Genomic DNA, 21229 nt, shown 5'->3' on the forward strand with positions numbered 1-21229 from the left:
ACAGAGTTCTTTTTTCTTTGATATTTATTCTTAAAAAAACAAACTGAACTCCCTCAACGATCTACACTCTTTTGCTGCATTTCAGGCCTTCAAGAGTATAAAATCTATAAAATGGGATTCTCAGAAGTGGTAGCACCAGTTAAATATTATAAGAAGTGCTTATTTTAGGTGCTTGAAATTAAAACAAAAAAAGAAATCAGCATTTCAGCAAATCTAAATTTACCTGACGTGCCTTCAGTGGTCTGAATTAAAGCCTTATTATACCAATTAAACAAAGTAAATCAAGACACCTCAAAAAAAGGTGGTATAGTAAGAAAATGTCAATTTAATCATTTACTTTAGCAGGCAAGCAATTTGTAAACATTCAGTAGCGGCAGCATCCAAGTTACAAACAATTTAAAAAGAAACCAAGATTAGTGATTATAATTTTTCCTTCCCTTTCCCCAGAAAAAAGAAAAAGAGAGAAAAGATTTGGAAGTAAATGACTTAAAACACTACAAACGCTGAACATTCAGTTATGTCTTCTATCAGCCTTCTATGCTTCCTCTCTCTGTGTTGTATTTTTAGAGGTGTATCTACTCCTAAAATGCATCATCTTGCAATAACTGGTACGTGAACATCTGCAATCTAGGAAGTGGTTCCTGCACACATATGTGCATGCAGGATCTCAGTTTAAATCCCATTTGCAAAGGGAATATTTATATCTTGATTCAACGCTTCTTTGACTTCCAGGGGAAGGGTGTCAAAAAGGTGATCTTCCACCACAAGCCCACTTTTCTTGAGCAGGCGACACTGGCCCAGCTGGGCTGGCAGGCGGTCCAAGCAGTTCCCCTTTAGCTCCAGCTGGGTGAGCTGTGACAGCTGACCGATCTTCTCTGGGAGGGATGTGATGCAGTTCTGCCCCAGATTCAAAGTCCTCAACTTAACACATTTAAACAGCTGTTTTGGCAGAACGTCCACTTTGTTCCCTGTGATATGCAAATGCTGCAGGTTCTGAAGCAATCCTATTTCTATTGGGATCATGGAAATGTTGTTGTAACTCACATCTAAGCATCTGAGTTTCTGTAAACTAAACACTGCCACCGGTAGGGATTCCAGCTTGTTGTTAGAGAAATAAAGTGACTCCAAGTTTTTGACGTGAGTGATGGAGGGTGGAATGGTGACAATTTTATTATGCCATAGTTTTAAACAAGTAAGTCGTTTTAAATGCTGGAAACTGATGATTTCTTCAATTGTGCGGATGTTATTTGACTTTAAATCCAGTTCCTGTAAGTTAGAGAGGCTGAAAATAGCATGTGGAATTCTCTCTAGCTCACAGTTTTGGAGTTCAAGCTCGGCAACATTCATCATTTTCTTAAGGCTGTTCAGTACCAGGAGTTTAGTGCCGTCATTATGAATGACTAACTTGGTGAGATGTGGGGCCACATCAGTAATGTTGGAGGGGACTTTGGTCAAATTGCTCTTCACGTGGAGGATCTTAAGGTGCCGCAACTCTCGGAGAGATTCGAGGCCTATCATCTTATTGTTTTCAGAGTTCAAATTGCCTATCAAGTACAGTTCGCGAAGGTTTTTGAGCAGATACACCCAGGCAGGAATTTCTGCCACATCAGTGAACTTCACGTGAAGGCATCTCAAGTGATCGCGGAGAAAGCTGAAAGCAGTCTGCTCCACTTTTGCAGGGCAGTGGCACAGGTGAAGCTCTTGGAGATTAGTCATTTGAGAAATCTTAGCAGGAAGTTTAGCTTCTGGAATCAGCTCAAGTTTTAGCACATCCAGGTCGGTGAGGTCAAAGACAGCATCGGGCACGCCTGACAGCATAAACAAATGGAGCTCCTGCTTGTCCTGGGCGTTGCGTGACACGTGCTGCCTCAGTTTTTCAAATGTCCACTCGTGGTTCAAACTAATTTCCCGAAGCTTATTTTCACTGACTTCTGACAAGAACACCCCAAAACGCTTGGAATAGAGCTGGTCATACTGGTCTACCATGTGGAGAAGGAACGCAAAGTCATTTTTGACATCTGGAATGTCACTGAAACTGCTCTCTTCTCTGACTTTTTCAAAAGAATATTCCTTCAGAGGAATCCTGAATAACCAGAAGAGAGTGTAGAGGCAGATAAAACCATACACACAAATAATGGATATGTAACTGATGAGCAGCTTTTTCAGCATGTACGCCATGTTGTGGGTGCACTCGAACACCTCATAACCAGTCAGGTGCTCCACTTTGGGCTTGCAGACGTGCTCAAAGCTGATTGCGTTGACAAAGTTTGCTGTGTAGCAGAGAATAAAAATGAATTTGGCCGTTTTGATAACTGTTTGGACCACATAGAGTTTATAGATCAGGTCACTGTCTTCCACGTGAGCACGGAACTTCCGCACTTTCTCGAACAGGGCTTTGGCCTGTTCCCCGTCCTTTTTATCCAGGATGGTCATGCTGGGGACTTCGATCACGGGCTTCTCGGCTGAAAATTTGAACCCAGTCTTGTTGATCATCGGGGTGCTGGCGCTGGGGCTCCCTTCATCACTGCTGGTAGACACGTGCTTTGGTAGAGTCTGGGCACCTGTTATTCTCTGCTTGTTTTCCTCCGAGTCTTCACACGCTGTCTCAGACAATGCTTTAGTAGTCCAAGGAGATTCAAAGCACTTTCCTAATATCGAAACAAAATGCTCTACTTTTGAGCATGTTTTAGGATATTTGAACCAAAAGTTGCTACTGACCATGAGAATAATAGTATGTATAAGAGCAAGGTATGGAAAGTACTTGGAATACCACGGAAGGGCCAGATGGTAACACATCTGATTAATAAATACATATTGCTGGAAATCCAAGTTTGTTTTTCGGCCTGTTGGGTCTTTCTTCTCTTTCTTGGCCTCCTGATTTGGAGCTGTGGAATCTGCATGAGGATATGTGGCTCTGAGAGGTATGTCAGGTGTCACAGCAGCTGCGCCAAAGGAAATCTCATTTGTCATCCGCCCATCTTGGTCTTGGTCTGTGGCTGATTCCGTCTTCGGGATGTTGGTGGTAATGTCGGCATTTCCTGGTGTAGCGTGTGCCTTTGAATTTACAGGAGCTGGCAATACTGGCAAGCAGACCACCTGATCTTTGGTAAGTTGCATGGTTCCTGCAAAGATGGCTACCATCAGCATAACAACAGCCAGGTAATCCATAAACACGTCCCACCATGGTTTCAGGATTCGGTAAGTTGGCTGAATGTCATTAAGTGAAGCAACTTCCGCAAGGGTAAACATTCCTAGAAAACAGGCAAACAAAAGACATTATGACACAGATGCAAATGAAAACATTAAGTGGCAAAATGCTTTCTATTTCTAGCCTCTTCTTCCAGCTTCTCCAATTAGCCAACCTCCCTGGCACTCTACTCCTCCTACACAGTTTTCTCTGCGTGGAATACTTCCTCCCCACCTCCCTTCACAAGGCTATCAGTTTATGTTGCCTTTCCCAGGAAGCCCTCCCTGATTCCTAGTCTGGGTGAGGTGCTTCTCTGGTGTGCTCTCACACAACTGTGTACCTCTATCCATCACAGCCCTTATTATATTAGTAGAACCAACTATTTACTTGTCTGATCCTCCCTAAGATTCTAGGTTCCATGGGATAAGGATCGTGTCCATCTTCCTTACTGTTATACAGCCAATGCTTGACACATAGTTGATGCTCAATCAATGAGACATTGTATTAGTTCTTGATCATCACCCTTATCGCCATCATCACAATCATCAAAATTCCTCAAGAACATTTATTCATGGTCTACATATGGCACTGGCAGAAGAGCATTTTATTAAACTTAATTGCCACCACAAGCAACCTGGACCCACACGAGAATAAAAACTATTAGCCAGTCCTCAACATAAACATAGTTAAAGGAACACACAGCAAAGAAGCTGTGGGATCCTTGTAACCACTGACATTTTGCAGCTATCAAAGCTTCAGTGGTGGTTTTCAAGCACCTTGTACTCGGGACAGGTTTTGATCCCAAGAGAGAGAAGAGAAGGCTGATTGACGAAGAAAATAAAAGATGTAGGGTGGAGAACACAGCAGCAGGGTACTGTAATGTCACACGGACCCCGAATGGTCACCAGCTCTGCCCCATGCATCCTAGCAAGGGTGACAACCCCTGAAACACCAACACCAGCACACAATGATTCCAGCCTCAGATGGCTCTTCTCTTCTAGCATGCTGCCCACAGCAGCCACTCCCCACCAAGGGTTTTGTGCCCCTGCCATTTCCTTTTTTTTTTCCTGTTGAACTCTGACTTCTTCAAGTCCCAGCTCAAGCACTACCTCTTTCTCAAGTTCCTATTGTACCCTCTAAAAATAATCTATTTCCAGTGCTGGCCTCTTCAACTAGCTCTTGAGCTCCTGTTGGGTAGAGACTATGTCTTATTCACCCTTGGATCTACCGTGTCCTACTCTCTCCTCTTAAGAGCAAAGAAGACAGTGAGTAGTGATGATGATGATGTCAAGGAGGATGATAATGATAGCAGCTATCATTTGTCATCTTCCTTCCATATACCAAGCACCATAGCAGGAGCTTTGTATCTTCACAATCCCCTGCTTCTGTACACAGCACATTCCTGAAAATGAACGTATTAAATTTGAAGCTTTGGGGGCCGAGGGAATGATTCCACTTCCAAAATGCTACACAGTCTTGTAAAATCCACCAGAACTCCTAAAATTAAAAATACAGATAATACTGAAGATGTGAGGATGTGGAGCAGTTAGAACTCAAACACTTCTGGTGGGAGTATGAATTTATACAAACATGCTGGGAAATTTTTTTTAATATCTACCCAAACTGAATATATGCACACTCTATGGCCCAGCATTCCCACTACTAAGTATACACCCGTGAGAAATACATACACCCCTCAAAAGACATGAATAAGCAATCACAAGAGCACTCCACAACACCCCTAAACTGTAGGTTATCCAAACGTCCATCAGCACTAGAACAGAAAAATCAAATGTGGTGCATTTACAAAGTGGAACATCGGGCAGTAATGAGAATGAATGATCTGGTTACGTGGGTGTGTTCAGTTTATAAAATGTGATCTATACACTTAGGCTATGTACCTTTTTTGGTATGCATGCTTTAAATTCAATAAGGAGCTTCAAAAAGAAATGGTAAAAGAAGCTGCAGTAGAAACAGCTGCCCTAGGAATGTGCTGGGACACCACACTGAGGCTTTGCCTCATCCCTGTCCCAAGGCACGCCCAGGCCAGCTGGGGTCACAGGCCGGGAGAGTCAGTAACTTCCTCCAGCAGCCTGCCCTTACTGTCCTCTCCCTGGCCTGAGAGGAAGGCCCTGCTCTCCCTGGGGTAAAATCTGCCACAGAAAAGAGGGTGCAGAGGTATGAATATACAATGTGCAAAAGCGCTGGTTGCTAACTGTTGAACACACACAGATGGACTATAAATGGAGCGTTGCCTGGATTCCATCTAACCTTCACAGCATTACTCTAAGTTGCCTAAGTGTTACTGCTTTCCTTTGACAAGCAAAGACATAGGCTCTCAGGAGTTAAGTTGTGCAAGTCAAATCATTAGTGGTGGAGTCTGGGCTTAAAATCTGATTTAAGGCCAAACCACCTGTTCTTTCTACCAGATTTGAAGGTCTCTTCTCATGTTTGCAAGCTACTTTTCCATAAAATGTCTCAACTGATTCTCACAATAACCCAGTGAACTAGGCACTACTATTGCCCAAGGATATGAGGAAACCTGAGGCACAAAAATCTTCAGCGACCTTCCTGAGCCACTTAAGTGACAGAGCTAACAGAATCTTTCATCTTGAAATCTCTTTCTCTATCACACTGTTATCCAGTTACTGTGCTCTTGGTTAAGCCTTGGCTGTTGAAGGAAGGACCTTCTCACTGTTGTCCTTGGCTTTGAGGAGACAGAGGAATGAAATTATATAATCAACACCTTCCCTAGAACAACATGACATTCACTCAGAATTCAAAATAAAACATGCGTCAGGCACCATGGAGGAGCAGATAGAAATGGTCCTTCAAGGAGCTCCTGCTCAAATGGTAGATGACAAGCAATAAGTGTATTATTATGACATGGTAAGAAAATCACTCTTGCCTGGTTAATGCAAAGTATAGGGGAGGCACAGAACAGGGCAAACTTACAGCCACACTGGGCAAATGGGAGGACTGCAGAGATCTGGTTTTTCAGATGAGACCGGAAGGATGAGAACTTCCATGGGGTTGTGGGGAGTAGAGGAATATAATTTTGGCAGAACAAATAGCAAGTCAATGGCATAGACACATGGGAGAAATTATGTTACAGAAACTATAAGGGATTCTTGTTGTTCAGTCGCTAAGTCGTGTCCGACTCTTTGTGACCCTATGAACAGCCAGCACGCCAGGCTTCTCTGTCCTTCACTATCTCCCTGAGTTTGCTCAAACTCATGTCCACTGAGTCAGTGACGCCATCCAACCATCTCATTCTCTGTTGCCCTCTTCTCTTGCCCTCAATCTTTCCCAGCATCAGGGCCTTTCCCAGAGTCAGCTCTCATCAGGTGGGCAAATAATTGGAGCTTCAGCGTCAGTCCTTCCAATGAATATTCAGGGTTGATTTCCTTTAGGATTCACTGGTTTGATCTCCTTGCTGTCCAAGGGGCTCTCAAGAATCTTCTCTACCACTGAAGTTCAAAAGCATCAACTCTTTGGTGCTAAGCCTTCTTTATGGTCCAGTTCTCACATCTGTACATTCTAATGTTATTCTGTTATTAGTCTAGTATGTCTCTGTATAGATATCACATTTAATGGGTAAGTCAAGAGATGGAAACCAAGGATGGTTTCAATGAAGTTATAAGGAAGTACCTGGGCCATAGGCAGGAAACCAGTACTTTTTTGCAATGTCGACCATTGACTAGGTCTTATCTTGAACACAGGACTTAATTAATGTGTCCATTCTCCAATTTTACCAACCAAAAACTGGGTGGAAAACTGGAAGTGTTTCAACCACTACCCGAATTAAAGATGCAGTGGCACTTTGAAAATAAAAATTGCTCTTCATATATAGTATACATGAGTGTGTACAAAGTACATTAACTACATATTCGTATAACATAGTTTATTAAGTCTCTTATGATCCTCAGGTGACTTTTTTTCTAATCTAAAAGTCAAGTTAACGAGGGAAGAGACTGTATCTAGATATCTTGAGGCTTGATCTCCTTATCCATTAGTCAGAAATGGCTATCAATGGTTATTAGAGGATTTTTTTTTTAAACCTGAAGAAGGCACATTAATAAATACTAATTACATACATGCTTTGGGTTCCCCTTTATATGTCTTCAAGAATTACATTATGAGGAAGTAGATGTCACATTCTAAGACTTCTCTATGGCACATATGAAAATCAGCTTAATATCCTATAAGCAAATATTTCTCATGGATGGTGACGAAGCTTTTTGTACTAAAGTTGAAAGAGCGAAGTTACTGGACTTTGGTTGGACAAAGATGAATCAGAAAATTATAGAGACTGGGTCTACATTATTTTATGATATATGATTCTATTTCTTATCTTATGGCCAATGATAGTAGAATAAACCAACAACAAACAGTCAGATTCAGAAATTAGAAATTATGATGGTTTGACCACCCTGTGACTATACTAAATTAAGCACTGAACTGTACACCTTAAAGGGCTTCCCTGTTGCCTCAGACAGTAAATAACTTGCCTGCAATGTTAGAGACCTGGGTTCAATCCCTGGGTTGGGAAGATCCCCTGGAGAAAGAAATGGCAACCCACTCTAGTATTCTTGCCTGGGAAATTCCATGGACTGAGGAGCCTGGTGGGCTACAGTCCCTGGGGTCACAAAGAGTCAGACATGGCTGAGTGAATATCACTGTACACCTTAAATGGGTAAATTTTATAGTATATGAACTATATCCCAGTTAAACTATTAAAATTTAGAAGTTAAACCTCAATCTTTGTTATTTTACTGCCTAAACCAACTCTCCGGAGAAGGCAATGGCACCTCACTCCAGTACTCTTGCCTGGAAAATCCCATGGACAGAGGAGCCTGGTGGGCTTCAGTCCATGGGGTCGCTAAGAGTCAGACACAACTGAGCAACTTCACTTTCACTTCTTAGTTTCATGCATTGTAGAAGGAAATGGCAACCCACTCAGTGTTCTTGCCTGGAGAATCCCAGGGATGGGGGGAGCCTGGTGGGCTGCCGTCTGTGGGGTCACACAGATTTGGACACTACTGAATCAACTTAGCAGCAGCAGCAAACCAACTCTCAGCAGAAAAAGGAAAGTGAAAGTAAATAGGAGTATAGCCTCATTGTTGGCTGCTGCTGCTGCTAAGTCCCTTCAGTCATGTCCAACTCTGTGCGACCCCACAGACGGCAGCCCACCAGGCTCCCCTGTCCCTGGGATTCTCCAGGCAAGAACACTGGGTGGGTTGCCATTTCCTTCTCCAATGCATGAAAGTGAAAAGTGGAAGTGGAGCCGCTCAGTCGTGTCTGACCCTCAGTGACCCCATGGACTGCAGCCTTCTAGGCTCCTCCGTCCATGGGATTTTCCAGGCAAGAGTACTGGAGTGGGGTGCCATTGCCTTCTCTGCATTGTTGGCTGGACTACATATATTCTAAGTGCAAATATGTTTTTAAATGACTGCTAAGCTATTATGGTTGAACAGAACTGGTTCTGGAGAAATATCTTTAGCATTTTACTCATTTCTGAGCACCCATGCCTTACATATAAAATCTTGATATCAACATCTACCTCTCAGGGTCATGTGGGGCAGGTATTGGAAATGCCTAATTCAGGGTCTGACACAAAGTAAGACCCAAAGACACCAGCTAAATCAGAATGCAGAGCAGAAAGCAAGGCCATCTTAGTCTTTAATGAAAATGATTAGGCCAAATTCTTGAATTTTGAACTTAGCATGTAGCACTATGTACACAGAATTCATTCTAAAAAAAAAAAAGACAAAATTTTGCATTCAATTTCATTTATTCATTCAAAAAAATTTCATTTAAAATTATTTATATTGGGAGGTGGCAAATTATCCTAGAAAGAACACAACTTTTATTATCCAAAGAGACCAGGGTTCAAATCCTGCTCTTTTTCCCTGTTTATTAGCATGTAAATGTGGCAGTGTTTGCTGGAAAACTTATATTAATGAGATTATTCTTACTAGCATAATAAGAAAAAGTCTAGCATTAAAACAGAAAAATATAATCATCTACTCTTATTAAAAAGAAAAAAGTGGGAGAACGAGATGGCGGAGGAGTAGGTGGACGTGGAGTACATCTCTCCACAGATACATCAGGAATACACCTTCAGACACAGAAGTGCATGCAGAGCACCAGCTGGGAGCGGACAGGAGGACCTGACTGGTGAAAAGAATATATAGATCCACGCAAAACTCAGTAGGAGGAAGGAACTAGGGGAAAAAACATGAGTATTAACAGGACTGGACCTACCCTCAGCTAGTGGGGGAACTGAAGCAGGGGTCCAGTCTGCACAGCGGGGCAATTGTCTGAGTCAGAGGAAAGCCATTTAAGGCTGATATTGAAACAGTTGATCTGTGGCAGCCTAAATGGAATGAGAATCAGACTGTACTTGCTGCAATCATACATATGCCAGGCAGAAACGCAGGTGTCCTAGAAGGGGCAGTGGCTGGGAGCCGGAGTTTAGGGATTGTGGAACAATCCCCGTGCGAGGGCTGCTGTTGACTGTGGAGAGACCGATCAAGGGGATGTGAGGGAGGAGACCATGGTGGGAAATGCCTGTGGAGGAAAGCCAGGCAGCCATGGAAGCAAGGCGATACTGCTGAGTCATGAGTAGTGGGCGAAACCATTACCATAGCCTCTCTCCCTCCACAGGCCAGCATCAACAGCTGAGCAATAGAGAGGCTGGGGCATCAAACACCTGATACACTGAATTACAGAGTAGGACCCCACCCAGGGGGCCCCTTTAAGTGCCTGATGTACCGATTTACAAGGTAAAAAGAAAGAACGAACTTTGTGACCTCATAGACTGTAGCCTAACAGGCTCCTCTGTCCATGGGATTTTCCAGGCAAGAATACTGGAGTGGGTTGCCATTTCCTTCTCCAGATCTTCCCAACCCAGGGATTGAACCCAGGTCTCCCACATTGTAGGCAGATGCTTTACTGTCTGAGCCACCAGAGAAGTCTTCAGGATCTACAGGGTGGGGCCCTCTATATGCCTGATGTGCCGAACAGCAGAGAAGGACCCCATGCAAAGGATCCCTCTAAGTGCCTGAACTGGCGGAGCTATGGAGAAAGACTGGCCAAAGAGGCCTTCTGATCGCCAGGTACAAGAGGCTCGGAAAAGAAGACTCTGATAGGGCCATAACTTCTGCTGTGGAGGCAGTTTGTGTCCCTGGACACTTAGCGCTGCCAGGGTCCCTGCAAGCCAAGCAGCTGCACCACCTTCACACTCAACTCTCACTGGGGCAGAGCTGCCACAGGCAAAAAACCCCCCAAAACGTCTTGTGTTTATGCATGCAGGCTCGCATCAGTCCTGTCCAACTCTTTCTGACCCTGTAGATTGTGGCCTGCCAGGCTTCTCTGTTAGAGAGGGGGTTCTCCAGGCAAGAATACTGGAGCATATTGGCCAATACTGGTTGCCATACCCTTCTAGAGCACTCTATTTCCTGCTGCCCTAGCCACCCCCGAGTACCTGGTGCTGCCAGAACCCCTGCGACCCAAGCAGCCGCACCACTTCCACAGCTGGGCCTCACAGGGGCAAACCTAAGTGCTCCAGGGCAGTCTTAGGAGCTAAACCCCAGGGGACAACCCACATGTAAATGTGGAAATAAAACCACAATTGAAACCCAGGGGCAGTGTGGCTAAGGAAGAAGACCCAAAACCTTCCTACAAGCTGTACAAGCTGTAGATTAAAATCACATGATCAACTAAGCAGATTCTGTGTCTATGGAATATATAAAAGGCCATTGAGAGCTCCCACAAAAGAAAACGCACTAGCTCTGATAGCTGTGGACACTGGAGGCAAGAACATACAGATGTAGGACCAGATTAGAATCTGAGCTGTCCAGAAATCAGTAGTGTTGGAGGGCATCCGAGGGAGGTAAGTCCCAGCACAGGAAAGGACTCTGACAGCAGAGGCTCAGGAAAAACATTTATTATTCTTATTTTTTGACTTGTTCTGCAGATTCTTTTGGATTTATTTTTTCTTTTTTTCCCCTCTCTGTTGTACTTGTCAATTTTATTGGCACTAAGAAATCCAATTAAACTTTTGAGTTTTTTTTTTCTTTTCCCTCAGTCACATTTTTAATTGTTGTCATAAACCTCTACGTTGGGCTTTTGCAGTTCTGTGGAGTTTTCCTTTTTTTCTTTTCTCTTTTTTAATTTTTTAAACCTATTGTTATTTTTTCTACATTTATTTCTTTGTTTGCTTTTCCTACTGTTCTTTTCCCCTTGCAGTTAATCTTTAACTGATATCTTTTTTATCTACCTCTGTTTAACTTTGCATATCTATTCTTTCTTTCTTTTCTTTCTCTTCTTTCCTCTCAACATATTTGTTAGTTTTATTTCCATTGCTTTATTCCCCAGTTGGCACCTTGCTTTGTTTTCCAGTTTGTGCTTTAATTAGTTTTGTTCTGGTAGATATAATTTTTGTTTTCCTTTGTTTGCTGGGTCAATCTATTGTACTTAATTCTTGTTGGAGTGTTTTGATTTTGCTTATGGGTGTATATGTATATGTGTTTATTCAGCCACACTTTCTATTGTTGTTATAAACCTCTGGCTCTACACTGGGCTTTTGCAGTTCTGTGGAGTTTTCCTTTTTTCTCCCCCCTTTTCTTTCTTCTTTCATTTTTTTCTTTTCTCTTTTTTAAAATTTTAATTTTTAATTTTTTAAACCTATTATATTTTTTCGACATTTATTCTTTCATTTGCCTTTACTAATGTTCTTTTCCCTTGCAGTTAATCTTAAATGTATATAAATCTTCTTCATTTACCTCTATTTAACTTTGCATATCTATTCTTTCTTTCTTTCCTTTCCTCTCAACATATTTGTTAGTTTTGTTTTCACTGCTTTATTCCCCACTGGGCACTTGGCTTTAGTTTTGTTTTCCAATTTGTGCTTAAGTTAGTTTTGTTCTTAACTGGTAAATATAATTTTTGATTTTCTTTGTTCACCAGATCAATCTACTGTACTTTATTTTTGTTGGACTGTTTTCACTTTGCTCATGGGGGTATATGTATATGTGTATATTCCATTATTTTAATTATTATTTACCTGATTTTGTAACTGCCATTTGTCTGGGGTTCATCTTTGGTTTCTCATTTTTGGATATTGGTTTTACTCTCCCTTAATGCCATAACAAACCACTTGTGGAATCTTGATTCCTGACCAGAGATCAAATCCTAAGCCTTTGGAGTAGGAACACTGACTCCAAGACCCTAGACTACCAGAGGACTAACTCTAGGGAGTATCAAATAGTGAGAACTCACATAAAGGACACCACTTGGATACAAGACCCGGCATCACCCAACCACCAGTAGCACCCTGTGCAGGACGCCTCATCTAAACAACAAACAAAACAAAAATACAAACCCAATCATCAACAGACAGGAGTACCACCTCACTCAGCCTTCCCATCAGAGGAAAAACAAAGAAAAACTCAGCACAAATCTCACCCTATACAAAGCTCACACAAACCACTGGAGCAACCTCAGGAGGGCAGAAACCAAAAGGAAGAAAGAATTCAACCTTCTTCAAGGAAAGAATTCAACTTTCCTTGAAGCATGGGAAAAGGAGACCTCAAATATAATAACTTAAAAAAAAAAATGAAAAGGCGGAGAAATACTGCACAAATGAAGGAAGAAACTAGAAACACAGAAGTCCAAATAAATGAAGAGGAAATAGGACAGTTACCTGAAAAACAATTCAGAATAATGATAGTAAAGATGATCAAAAACCTTGAAAACAAATAGAGAAAATGCAAGAACCAATTAGCTAAGACCTAAAAGAATTAAAGAATAAGCACACAGAGACAACACAATTACAACATGAAACAACACAATTGCTGAAATTAAAAATACTCTAAAGGAATCAACAGCAGCATATCTGAAGCAGAAGAACGAATCAATAAGCGGGAAGATAAAACGGTGGAAATAACTTCTGAAGAGCAGAATACAGTAAAAAGAATGAAAAGAGCTGAGGACAGTCTCAGAAACTTCTGGGACCACATCAAATGCACCAACATTCAAATTATAGGGGTCCCAGAAGAAGAAGAGAGAAAGAAAGGGTATGAGAAAATTTTTGAAGAGATTATAGTTGAAAATTTCCCCAGAATGGAAAAGGAAATAGCCAATCAAGTCCAAGAGGCACAAAGAGTCCCATACAGAATAAACCCAAGGAGAAACATGCCAAGACTCATACTAATCAAACTAATAAAGACTAAACACAAAGAAAGAATATTAAAAGCAGCAAAGGAGAAGCAAGAAGTAACATACAAGGGAAACCCCTGACGATTAACAGCTGATCTTTCAGCAGAAGCTCTGCAGGCCAGAAGGGCATGGCAGGATATATTTAAAGTACTGAAAGGGAAAAATCTACAACCAAGATTACAGTACCCAACAATGACCTCATTCAAAATTGATGGAGAAATAAAAAGCTTTTCAGACAAGCAAAAGTTAAAGAGAATTCAGTACCACCAAACTAGCTTCACAACAAATGTTAAACAGACTTATATAGTCAAGAAATACAACAGAAGAAAAAAGATCTACAAAATCAACCCCAAACAATTAGAAAATGGCAATAGGAACACATATATCAGTAATTACTTTAAATGTACATGGATTAAATGCTCCAACCAAAAGACACAGACTGGTTGAATGGATACAAAAACAAGACTCATATATATGCTGTCTGCAAGAAACCCACTTCAGAACTCAAAACACATAAAGACTGAAAGTGAGAGGATGGAAAAATATATTCCATGCAAATGGGAAGCAAAAAAAAGCTGGAGTAGCAATCCTTATATCAGACAACATAGACCTTAAAATAAAGAAGATTATAAGAGATAAGGAAGGACACTACATAATGATCAAGGGATCAATCCAAGAGGAAGACATAACAATTGTAAATGTCTATGCACCCAACATAGGAGCAACTCAAAACATAAGACAAAACTAAAAGACATAAAAGGAGAAACTGACAGTAACATAATAATAGTAGGAGACATTAACACCCCACTCACACCAATGGACAGAGCATCAAAAGAGAAAATCAATAAGGAAACACAAGTCGTAAACAGTACATTAGATGAGACGGATCTCATTGATATCTTCAGGACATTCAATCCAAATACAGAATACACAATCTTCTCAAGTGCATATGGAACATTCTCCAGGACAGACCACATGTTGGGTCACAAATCAAACCTCAGTAAATTTAAGAAAATTGAAACTGTATCAAGCATCTTCTCCGACCACAATGCTATGAGACTAGATATCAATTACAAGAAAAAAACTATAAGAAACACAAACACATGGAGATTAAACAACATGTTTCTAAATAACCAACAGGTTACTGAAGAAATCAAAGGGAAATAAAAAAATTTCTAGAAACAAATGACAATGAAAACATGACAACTCAAAACCTATGGGATGCAGCAAAACCAGTTCTAAGAGGGAGGTTTATAACAACATAATCCTACCTCAAGAAACAAGAAAAACATCAAATAGACAACCTAACTTTACACCTAAAACAACTGGAAGAAGAAGAAGAAGGAAAAAACCCCCAAAATTAGTAGAAGGAAAGAAATCATAAAGATCTGAACAGAAATAAATGAAAAAGAAATGAAAGAAACAATAGTAAAGATTGATAAAACTAAAAGCTGGTTCTTTGAGAAGACAAGCAAAATTGACAAACCCTTAGCCAGACTCATCAAGAAAAAAAGAGAGAAGAATCAAGTCAACAAAATTAGAAATGAAAAGGAGAGGTTACAATAGACAGTGCAGAAATACAAAGGATTATAAGAGACTATTATGAACAACTATGTGGCAATAAAATAGATTACCTGGAAGAAATGGACAGATTCTTAGAAAAGTTCAACCTACCAAGACTGAACCAGGAAGAAATAGAAATTATGAACAACCCAATAACAAGCACTGAAATTGAAATTGTGATCAAAAATCTTCCAAAAAAACAAAAGCCTAGGACCAGATGGCTTCACAGGAGAATTCTATCAAACATTCAGAGAAGAGCTAATGCCTATCCTTACAAAACTCTTTCAAAAAACTGCAGAGGAAGGATCACTTCCAAACTCATTCTATGAGGCCACCATCACCCTGATACCAAAACCAGACAAAGACAATACAAACAAAGAAAACTATAGGCCAATATCACTGATGAACATAGATGCAAAAATCCTCAACAAAATTTCAGCAGACAGAATTCAGCAACACATCAAAAAGCTCATACACCATGATCAAGCTGGGTTTATTCCAGGGATGCAAGGATTCTTCAGTATGCCCAAATCAATCAATGTGATACACCATATTAACAAGTTGAAAGATAAAAACCATACGATCATGTCAATAGATGCAAAAAAAGCCTTTGACAAAATTCAGCACTCATTTGTAATTAAAACTCTTCAAAAAAAGGGCACAGAAGGAATCTACCTCAACATAGTAAAAGCCATATATGATAAGCCTACAGCAAACATAATTCTCAATGGTGAAAAACTGAAAGCATTCCCCCTAAGATCAGGAACAAGACAAGGGTGTCCACTTTTGCCACTATTATTCAACATAGTTCTGGAAGTCCTAGCTACAGCAATCAGAGAAGAAAAAGAAATAAAGGAATCCAGATCGGATAAGAAGAAGTAAAGTTCTCATTGTTTACAGATGACATGATACTGTACATAGAAAACTCTAAAGATAGTATCAGAAAATTACTAGAGCTAATTAGTGAATTTAGCAAAGTTGCAGGATACAAAATCAATACACAGAAATCACTTGCATTTCTGTATACTAACAATGAAAAATTAGAAAGAGAAATGAAGGAATCAATTCCATTCATCATTGCAACAAAAAGAACTAAATATCTAGGAGTAAACTTACCTAAGGAGACAAAAGAACTGTACACAGAAAATTATAAGACACTAATGAAAAAAATCAAAGATGACATAAACAGATGGAGACATATTCCTTGTTCCTGGGTAGGCAGAATCAATACTGTGAAAATGACTATACTACCAAATGCAGTCTACAGATTTAATGCAATTCCTATCAAATTACCAATGGCATTTTTCACAGAACTAGAACAAAAAATTTCACAATTCATATGGAAACACAAAAGACCCCAAATAGCCAAAGCAGTTTTGAGAAAGAAGAATGGAGCTGCAGGAATCAAGCTTCCTGACTTCAGATTATACTACAGAGCTACAGCTATCAAGGCAGCATTGTACTGGCACAAAAACAGAAATAGAGACCAATGGAACAAGATAGAAAGCCCAGAAATAAACCCATGCACCTAAGGGTACCTTATTTTTGACAAAGGAGGAAAAAATATACAATGGGGCAAAGACAGCCTCTTCAATAAATGGTGCTGGGAAAACTGGACAGCTACATGTTAAAGAATGAAATTAGAATACTTCCTAACACCATACACAAAGATAAACTCAACATAGATTAAAGACCTAAATGTAAGACCAGAAACTATAAAACTCTTAGAGGAAAGCAGGCAGAACACCCAATAACATAAACCAAAGCAAGATCCTCTATGACCCACCTCCTAGAATAATGGAAATAAAAACAAAAGTAAACAAGTGGGACTTGATTAAACTTAAAAGATTTTGCACAGCAAAGGAAACTATAAGCAAGGTGAAAAGACAAACTTCAGAATGGGAGAAAATAATAGCAAATGAAACAATTGACAAAGGATTAATTTCCAAAATATACAAGCAGCTCATATAACTCAATACCAGAAAAACAAATAACCCGATCAAAAAGTGGGAAAAAGACCTCAACAGACATTTCTCCAAAGAAGAAATACAGATGGCTAACAAACACATGAAAAGATGGTCCACATCATTCATTATTAGAGGAATGCAAATCAAAACTACAATGAGCTATCACCTCACACTGGTCAGAATGGCTCTCATCAAAAAGCCTACAAACAATAAATGCTGGAAAGAGTGTGGAGAAAAGAGAACACTCTTGCACTGTTGGTGGGAATGTAAATTGACACAGCCACTATGGAAGAAGGTATGTGAATTCCTTAAAAAACTAGGAATAAAGCCACCATATGACCCAGCAATCCCAATCCTAGGCATATGCCCTGAGGAAACCAAAATTGAAAGAGACACATGTACCCCATTGTTCACTGCAGCACTATTTACAATAACTACAACATGGAAGCAACCTAGATGCCCATCAACAGATGAATGGATAAAGAAGTTGTGGTACATATACACAGTGGAATATTACTCAGCCATAAAAAGGAACACATTTGAGTCAGTTCTAATGAGGTAGATGAACCTAGAACCTATTATATCGAGTGAAGTGAGTCAGAAAGAGAAAGATAAACCATATTCTAACACATATATACGGAATCTAGAAAAATGGTACTGAAGAATTTACTTACAGGGCAACAGTGGAGAAACAGACATAGAAAATAGACTTATGGACATGGGGAGAGGGAAGGAGAGGGTGAGATGTATGGAAAGAGTAACATGGAAACTTACATTAGCATATGTAAAATAGACAGCCAACGGGAATTTGATGTATGGCTCAGGAAACTCAAACAGCCGCTCTGTATCAACCTAGAGGGGTGGGATGGGGAGGGAGATGGGAGGGGGTTTCAAAAGGGAGGGGATATATGTATACCTATGGCTGATTCATGTTGAGGTTTGACAGAAAACAGCAAAATTCTGTAAAGCAATTATCTTCCAATACAAAATAAATTTAAAAAAAAAGAAAGAGCTTATCAAAAAAAGAAAAAAGTCAAATAGCCTTGATATGTCATTTAATGAAAGAGTTTAATGTATGAAGAAGCAAATAGCTTAATTACTCAACCTAATACATATACTTTTCACTTAGGCATGAGTGCACTACCCAATCAAATACCAACTTTCATTTTCTTTCTACAATGTTCTGGGAGGCTCCCCTTGCAGCTCAGCTGGGATTCATGGTGAGGTTTGATAGAAAACAACAAAATTCTGTAAACCAATTATCCTTCAATTAAAAAATAAATTAATTAGAAAAAAATGAAATTACAAAAAAATAAATAAATAAAAAGTGGGACATGAATAAAAAGAAAAACAATCAGCCTTCTTAGTCAAACTGGGAAAATTGGAGAATACTCAAGAGACTGGTGAGGATAAAATTCTCAAACCGTTCACTGAAACAAGTCAAAGGAAAACAAATTAAAGTTCACAAGAGGTAATAAACTATAACTGTCATTACTAATTACCATTCTTCAACACCCAATATATACATGTGCATGGATGCACACATACCATACCCAATTCAGATCCCTAAAATTCATACCATTAAAGAAAATAAATGCTTCAGATACAGAATGAGAATGATTCAGTTTTTTTCCAACAGAGCTCTGTTTGACTGGTATGACATAAATGTTGCTTGAAATTTTATTTATTTTATTTTTTAAATTTATTTTTTAATTGAAACATAATTGCTTTACAGAAATTTGTTGTTTTCTTTACAAAGAATTTTAGAATGTTTTCTGTCAAACCATCCCCCTGCCCTATCCCACCCCTCTAGGTTGATACAGAGCCCCTGCTTGAGTTCCCTGAGTCATACAGCAAATTCCCATTGGCTATCTATTTTACATATGGTAATGTAAGTTTCCACGTTACTGTCTCCGTACATCTCACCCTCTCCTCCCCTCTCCCCATGGCCATAAGTCTGTTTCCTATGTCTGTTTCTCCACTGCTGCCCTGCAAATAAATTCTTTGGTACCATCTTTCAAGATTATGTAAGTGTTAAGAGATATAGATTATAATGATACAAGACACTCTATAGCTGATATAATTCTACATACAAATAAAACAAATCACTAGTGCTACTCCCTCAAAGATTATGAAAAGAAATTATGCTTTTAAGAATATTTTTCTTCTAATACTACCTTGGATTAGATGCCACAAAAATAACTGAAAAGAGTATTCAAAAGAAAAAAATTCCAGATTTTTCAGAAAACTTCTTTTATAAACCCTATCAAAATCAGATTCCACATTGGGCAAAACCCATCCATTGAATACCTGAAAGAAGAGGATTAGAGAAAATTCAGAACTTGTGAACTATAAAAAAACTTTACACAAAGTATATTTTAGTATCTACTGGAATTTTTTCTCTAGAGTACTGCTATTCACAGAGAAAATTTACTTCAAAGCTCTTAAGCTGAGAAATAAAACTCTAAATACATTTTAGCAGATCTAAAGCAAAATTTTTTAAAAAGTGTTAATACACTGTTGTGAATTGTTTTGCTTTCTCTTTCAGCTTTTAATTCTAAAAGTCAAGGTCCATGTTTGTGATCTTATTCATGAGATCTTATTCATGGAACAATTTTAAAAAAAAGCCTCTAAACCAATGACTTTCACATTTTATTCCACACAGCATCAGAATCTCTTCTACAAGTTATCACTCGTGTTCCCTAAACCACAAACTCAGGCTAAAGGATTTCAGAAATGCTTCAGGACCTACAGGACTCCCTTAATGTACCTTCTACTAGAAGCTTCATTTCATTCAACAAATATTTTTGGAATACACTCTGCATGCTGGATATAAGTCCTAAAGATAAAAAGGGAAATAATAAAGCAGCTGTCCTGCCTGAGAAAGCAGCCTGGAGGAACACAAACAGAAAAAGAAATAATGGAAAAATGGTCTGATTAGCCCCTAAAAAAAAGAGCCAGCAGGACATTAATAACTTATTGACCAGAGGCACATTAATACATCTTGTTACCTGATCACTATTGACCAGACATTTCAACATACACTTACATAACAAATTGCCTGCCACAGGCGTCAGCTTGGGCAAAAACCTCCCAGATAATAATGTGCGTAAGGGATCCAGAGAAAGCTATCCCAAGTTCAGAACTAAGCGTTTGGTCAAACCTCGATAATCATAACCCCATCCAGTTTACTAGGCAGCCAGTGGGACTCCTAAAGAGAGCTTTATTTGCACTTCCGCTGCTTCTTTCCATCTGTAAGATGGAAACTTAGACCCAAAATGATCTTTTTCCTTTTAAGGTCACTAACTTTCAATCTTGTTTCTCTAGAGTATGGCTGGCACATGCCTGAAACTGGGCTAAGTAAAGTGAACTAGGAGCTCCCTGAAGCCCTAGCAGCTTTCCATGGTCCTGGGAAATCTGCCACATTCTCTTCTAGCTGTGACTGAGACAGAAAGCCCTGCTGATGACAAACCCATGGATATCTGCTCTGGATGTGGACACCCAGGAGCCTAGCGGTTTTTAATTCCTGGTTTGGTAATAAGGAACCATCTGAGTACCGCACTCTACTTACCTCAAACACTTCTCAAAGTCAGGAAAAGATACTTAGATGTTGATACAGTGTACCTTGGATACGTAACTTATTTAGTTGAAAAAGGCTACTCTGCAGTTTATTAGGCGATCTCAACCATCAGTACTAAAAATATACACAGAATTAAGACAATGGTTGCTCATGGAGACATTTCAATATACACTCAAACCTTCTGTCTGTCCAGCTCCCTTTCTTCCTCCATCTGGGTTTGAATCCCTAACCTAAAGGGAGGAGAGTTTCTTTCATCTGCATTCCCCCAGGGGCATGGCACAGGACAGCCACCTGATAAAGGTCTGTAACTGAATGAATCATACAGCCTGTAACAGCATTCTAAGAGAGGGCTCAGAAGGCCCTGAACCTGGGAGCCAATGCTGCCACTATTAATTACAGAGACATAGAAGGTCACTATTAAAGATGCCAAAGTCAAAGTGATCAGCTCTGACAGGCGTTCTTCAATGTCTAGATGGATGGCATGACCCAATTCTTTGGAACAAGTTATTTTGAAGGTAATTCACTCTGATAGACCATCTGCAGGCAGTTTGGTTCATAATTAAACATTTTACAGGAAAACAAAAAGACAAAGGTAAGTCTGGGCACACCCTGAGCAGGACAGAATCTGATTCCTGATGGAGTGTGACAAGTCAGTGTGAACTCTGGGCAGAGGCAAAGGAGCACCAGTTAAACACTCAGCCAGGTGAT

General features: G+C 39.8%; 1 protein-coding gene across 1 annotated transcript in view; it reads right to left on the minus strand.

The window, feature by feature from the left end:
- Positions 1-358: 358 nt before the first annotated feature.
- LRRC8D (leucine rich repeat containing 8 VRAC subunit D) overlaps positions 359-21229 on the minus strand; it is a 130591-nt gene continuing 109720 nt past the window's right edge. Inside the window, exon 3 of the mRNA XM_052637434.1 lies at positions 359-3251. Coding sequence (XP_052493394.1) covers positions 673-3249 — 2577 coding nt within the window. The 5' untranslated portion in view covers positions 3250-3251 and the 3' untranslated portion in view covers positions 359-672. The remainder of the gene's footprint in view (positions 3252-21229) is intronic.

This window comes from Budorcas taxicolor, chromosome 3 (assembly GCF_023091745.1).
Source record: "Budorcas taxicolor isolate Tak-1 chromosome 3, Takin1.1, whole genome shotgun sequence".
Taxonomy (NCBI): Eukaryota; Metazoa; Chordata; class Mammalia; order Artiodactyla; family Bovidae; genus Budorcas; species Budorcas taxicolor.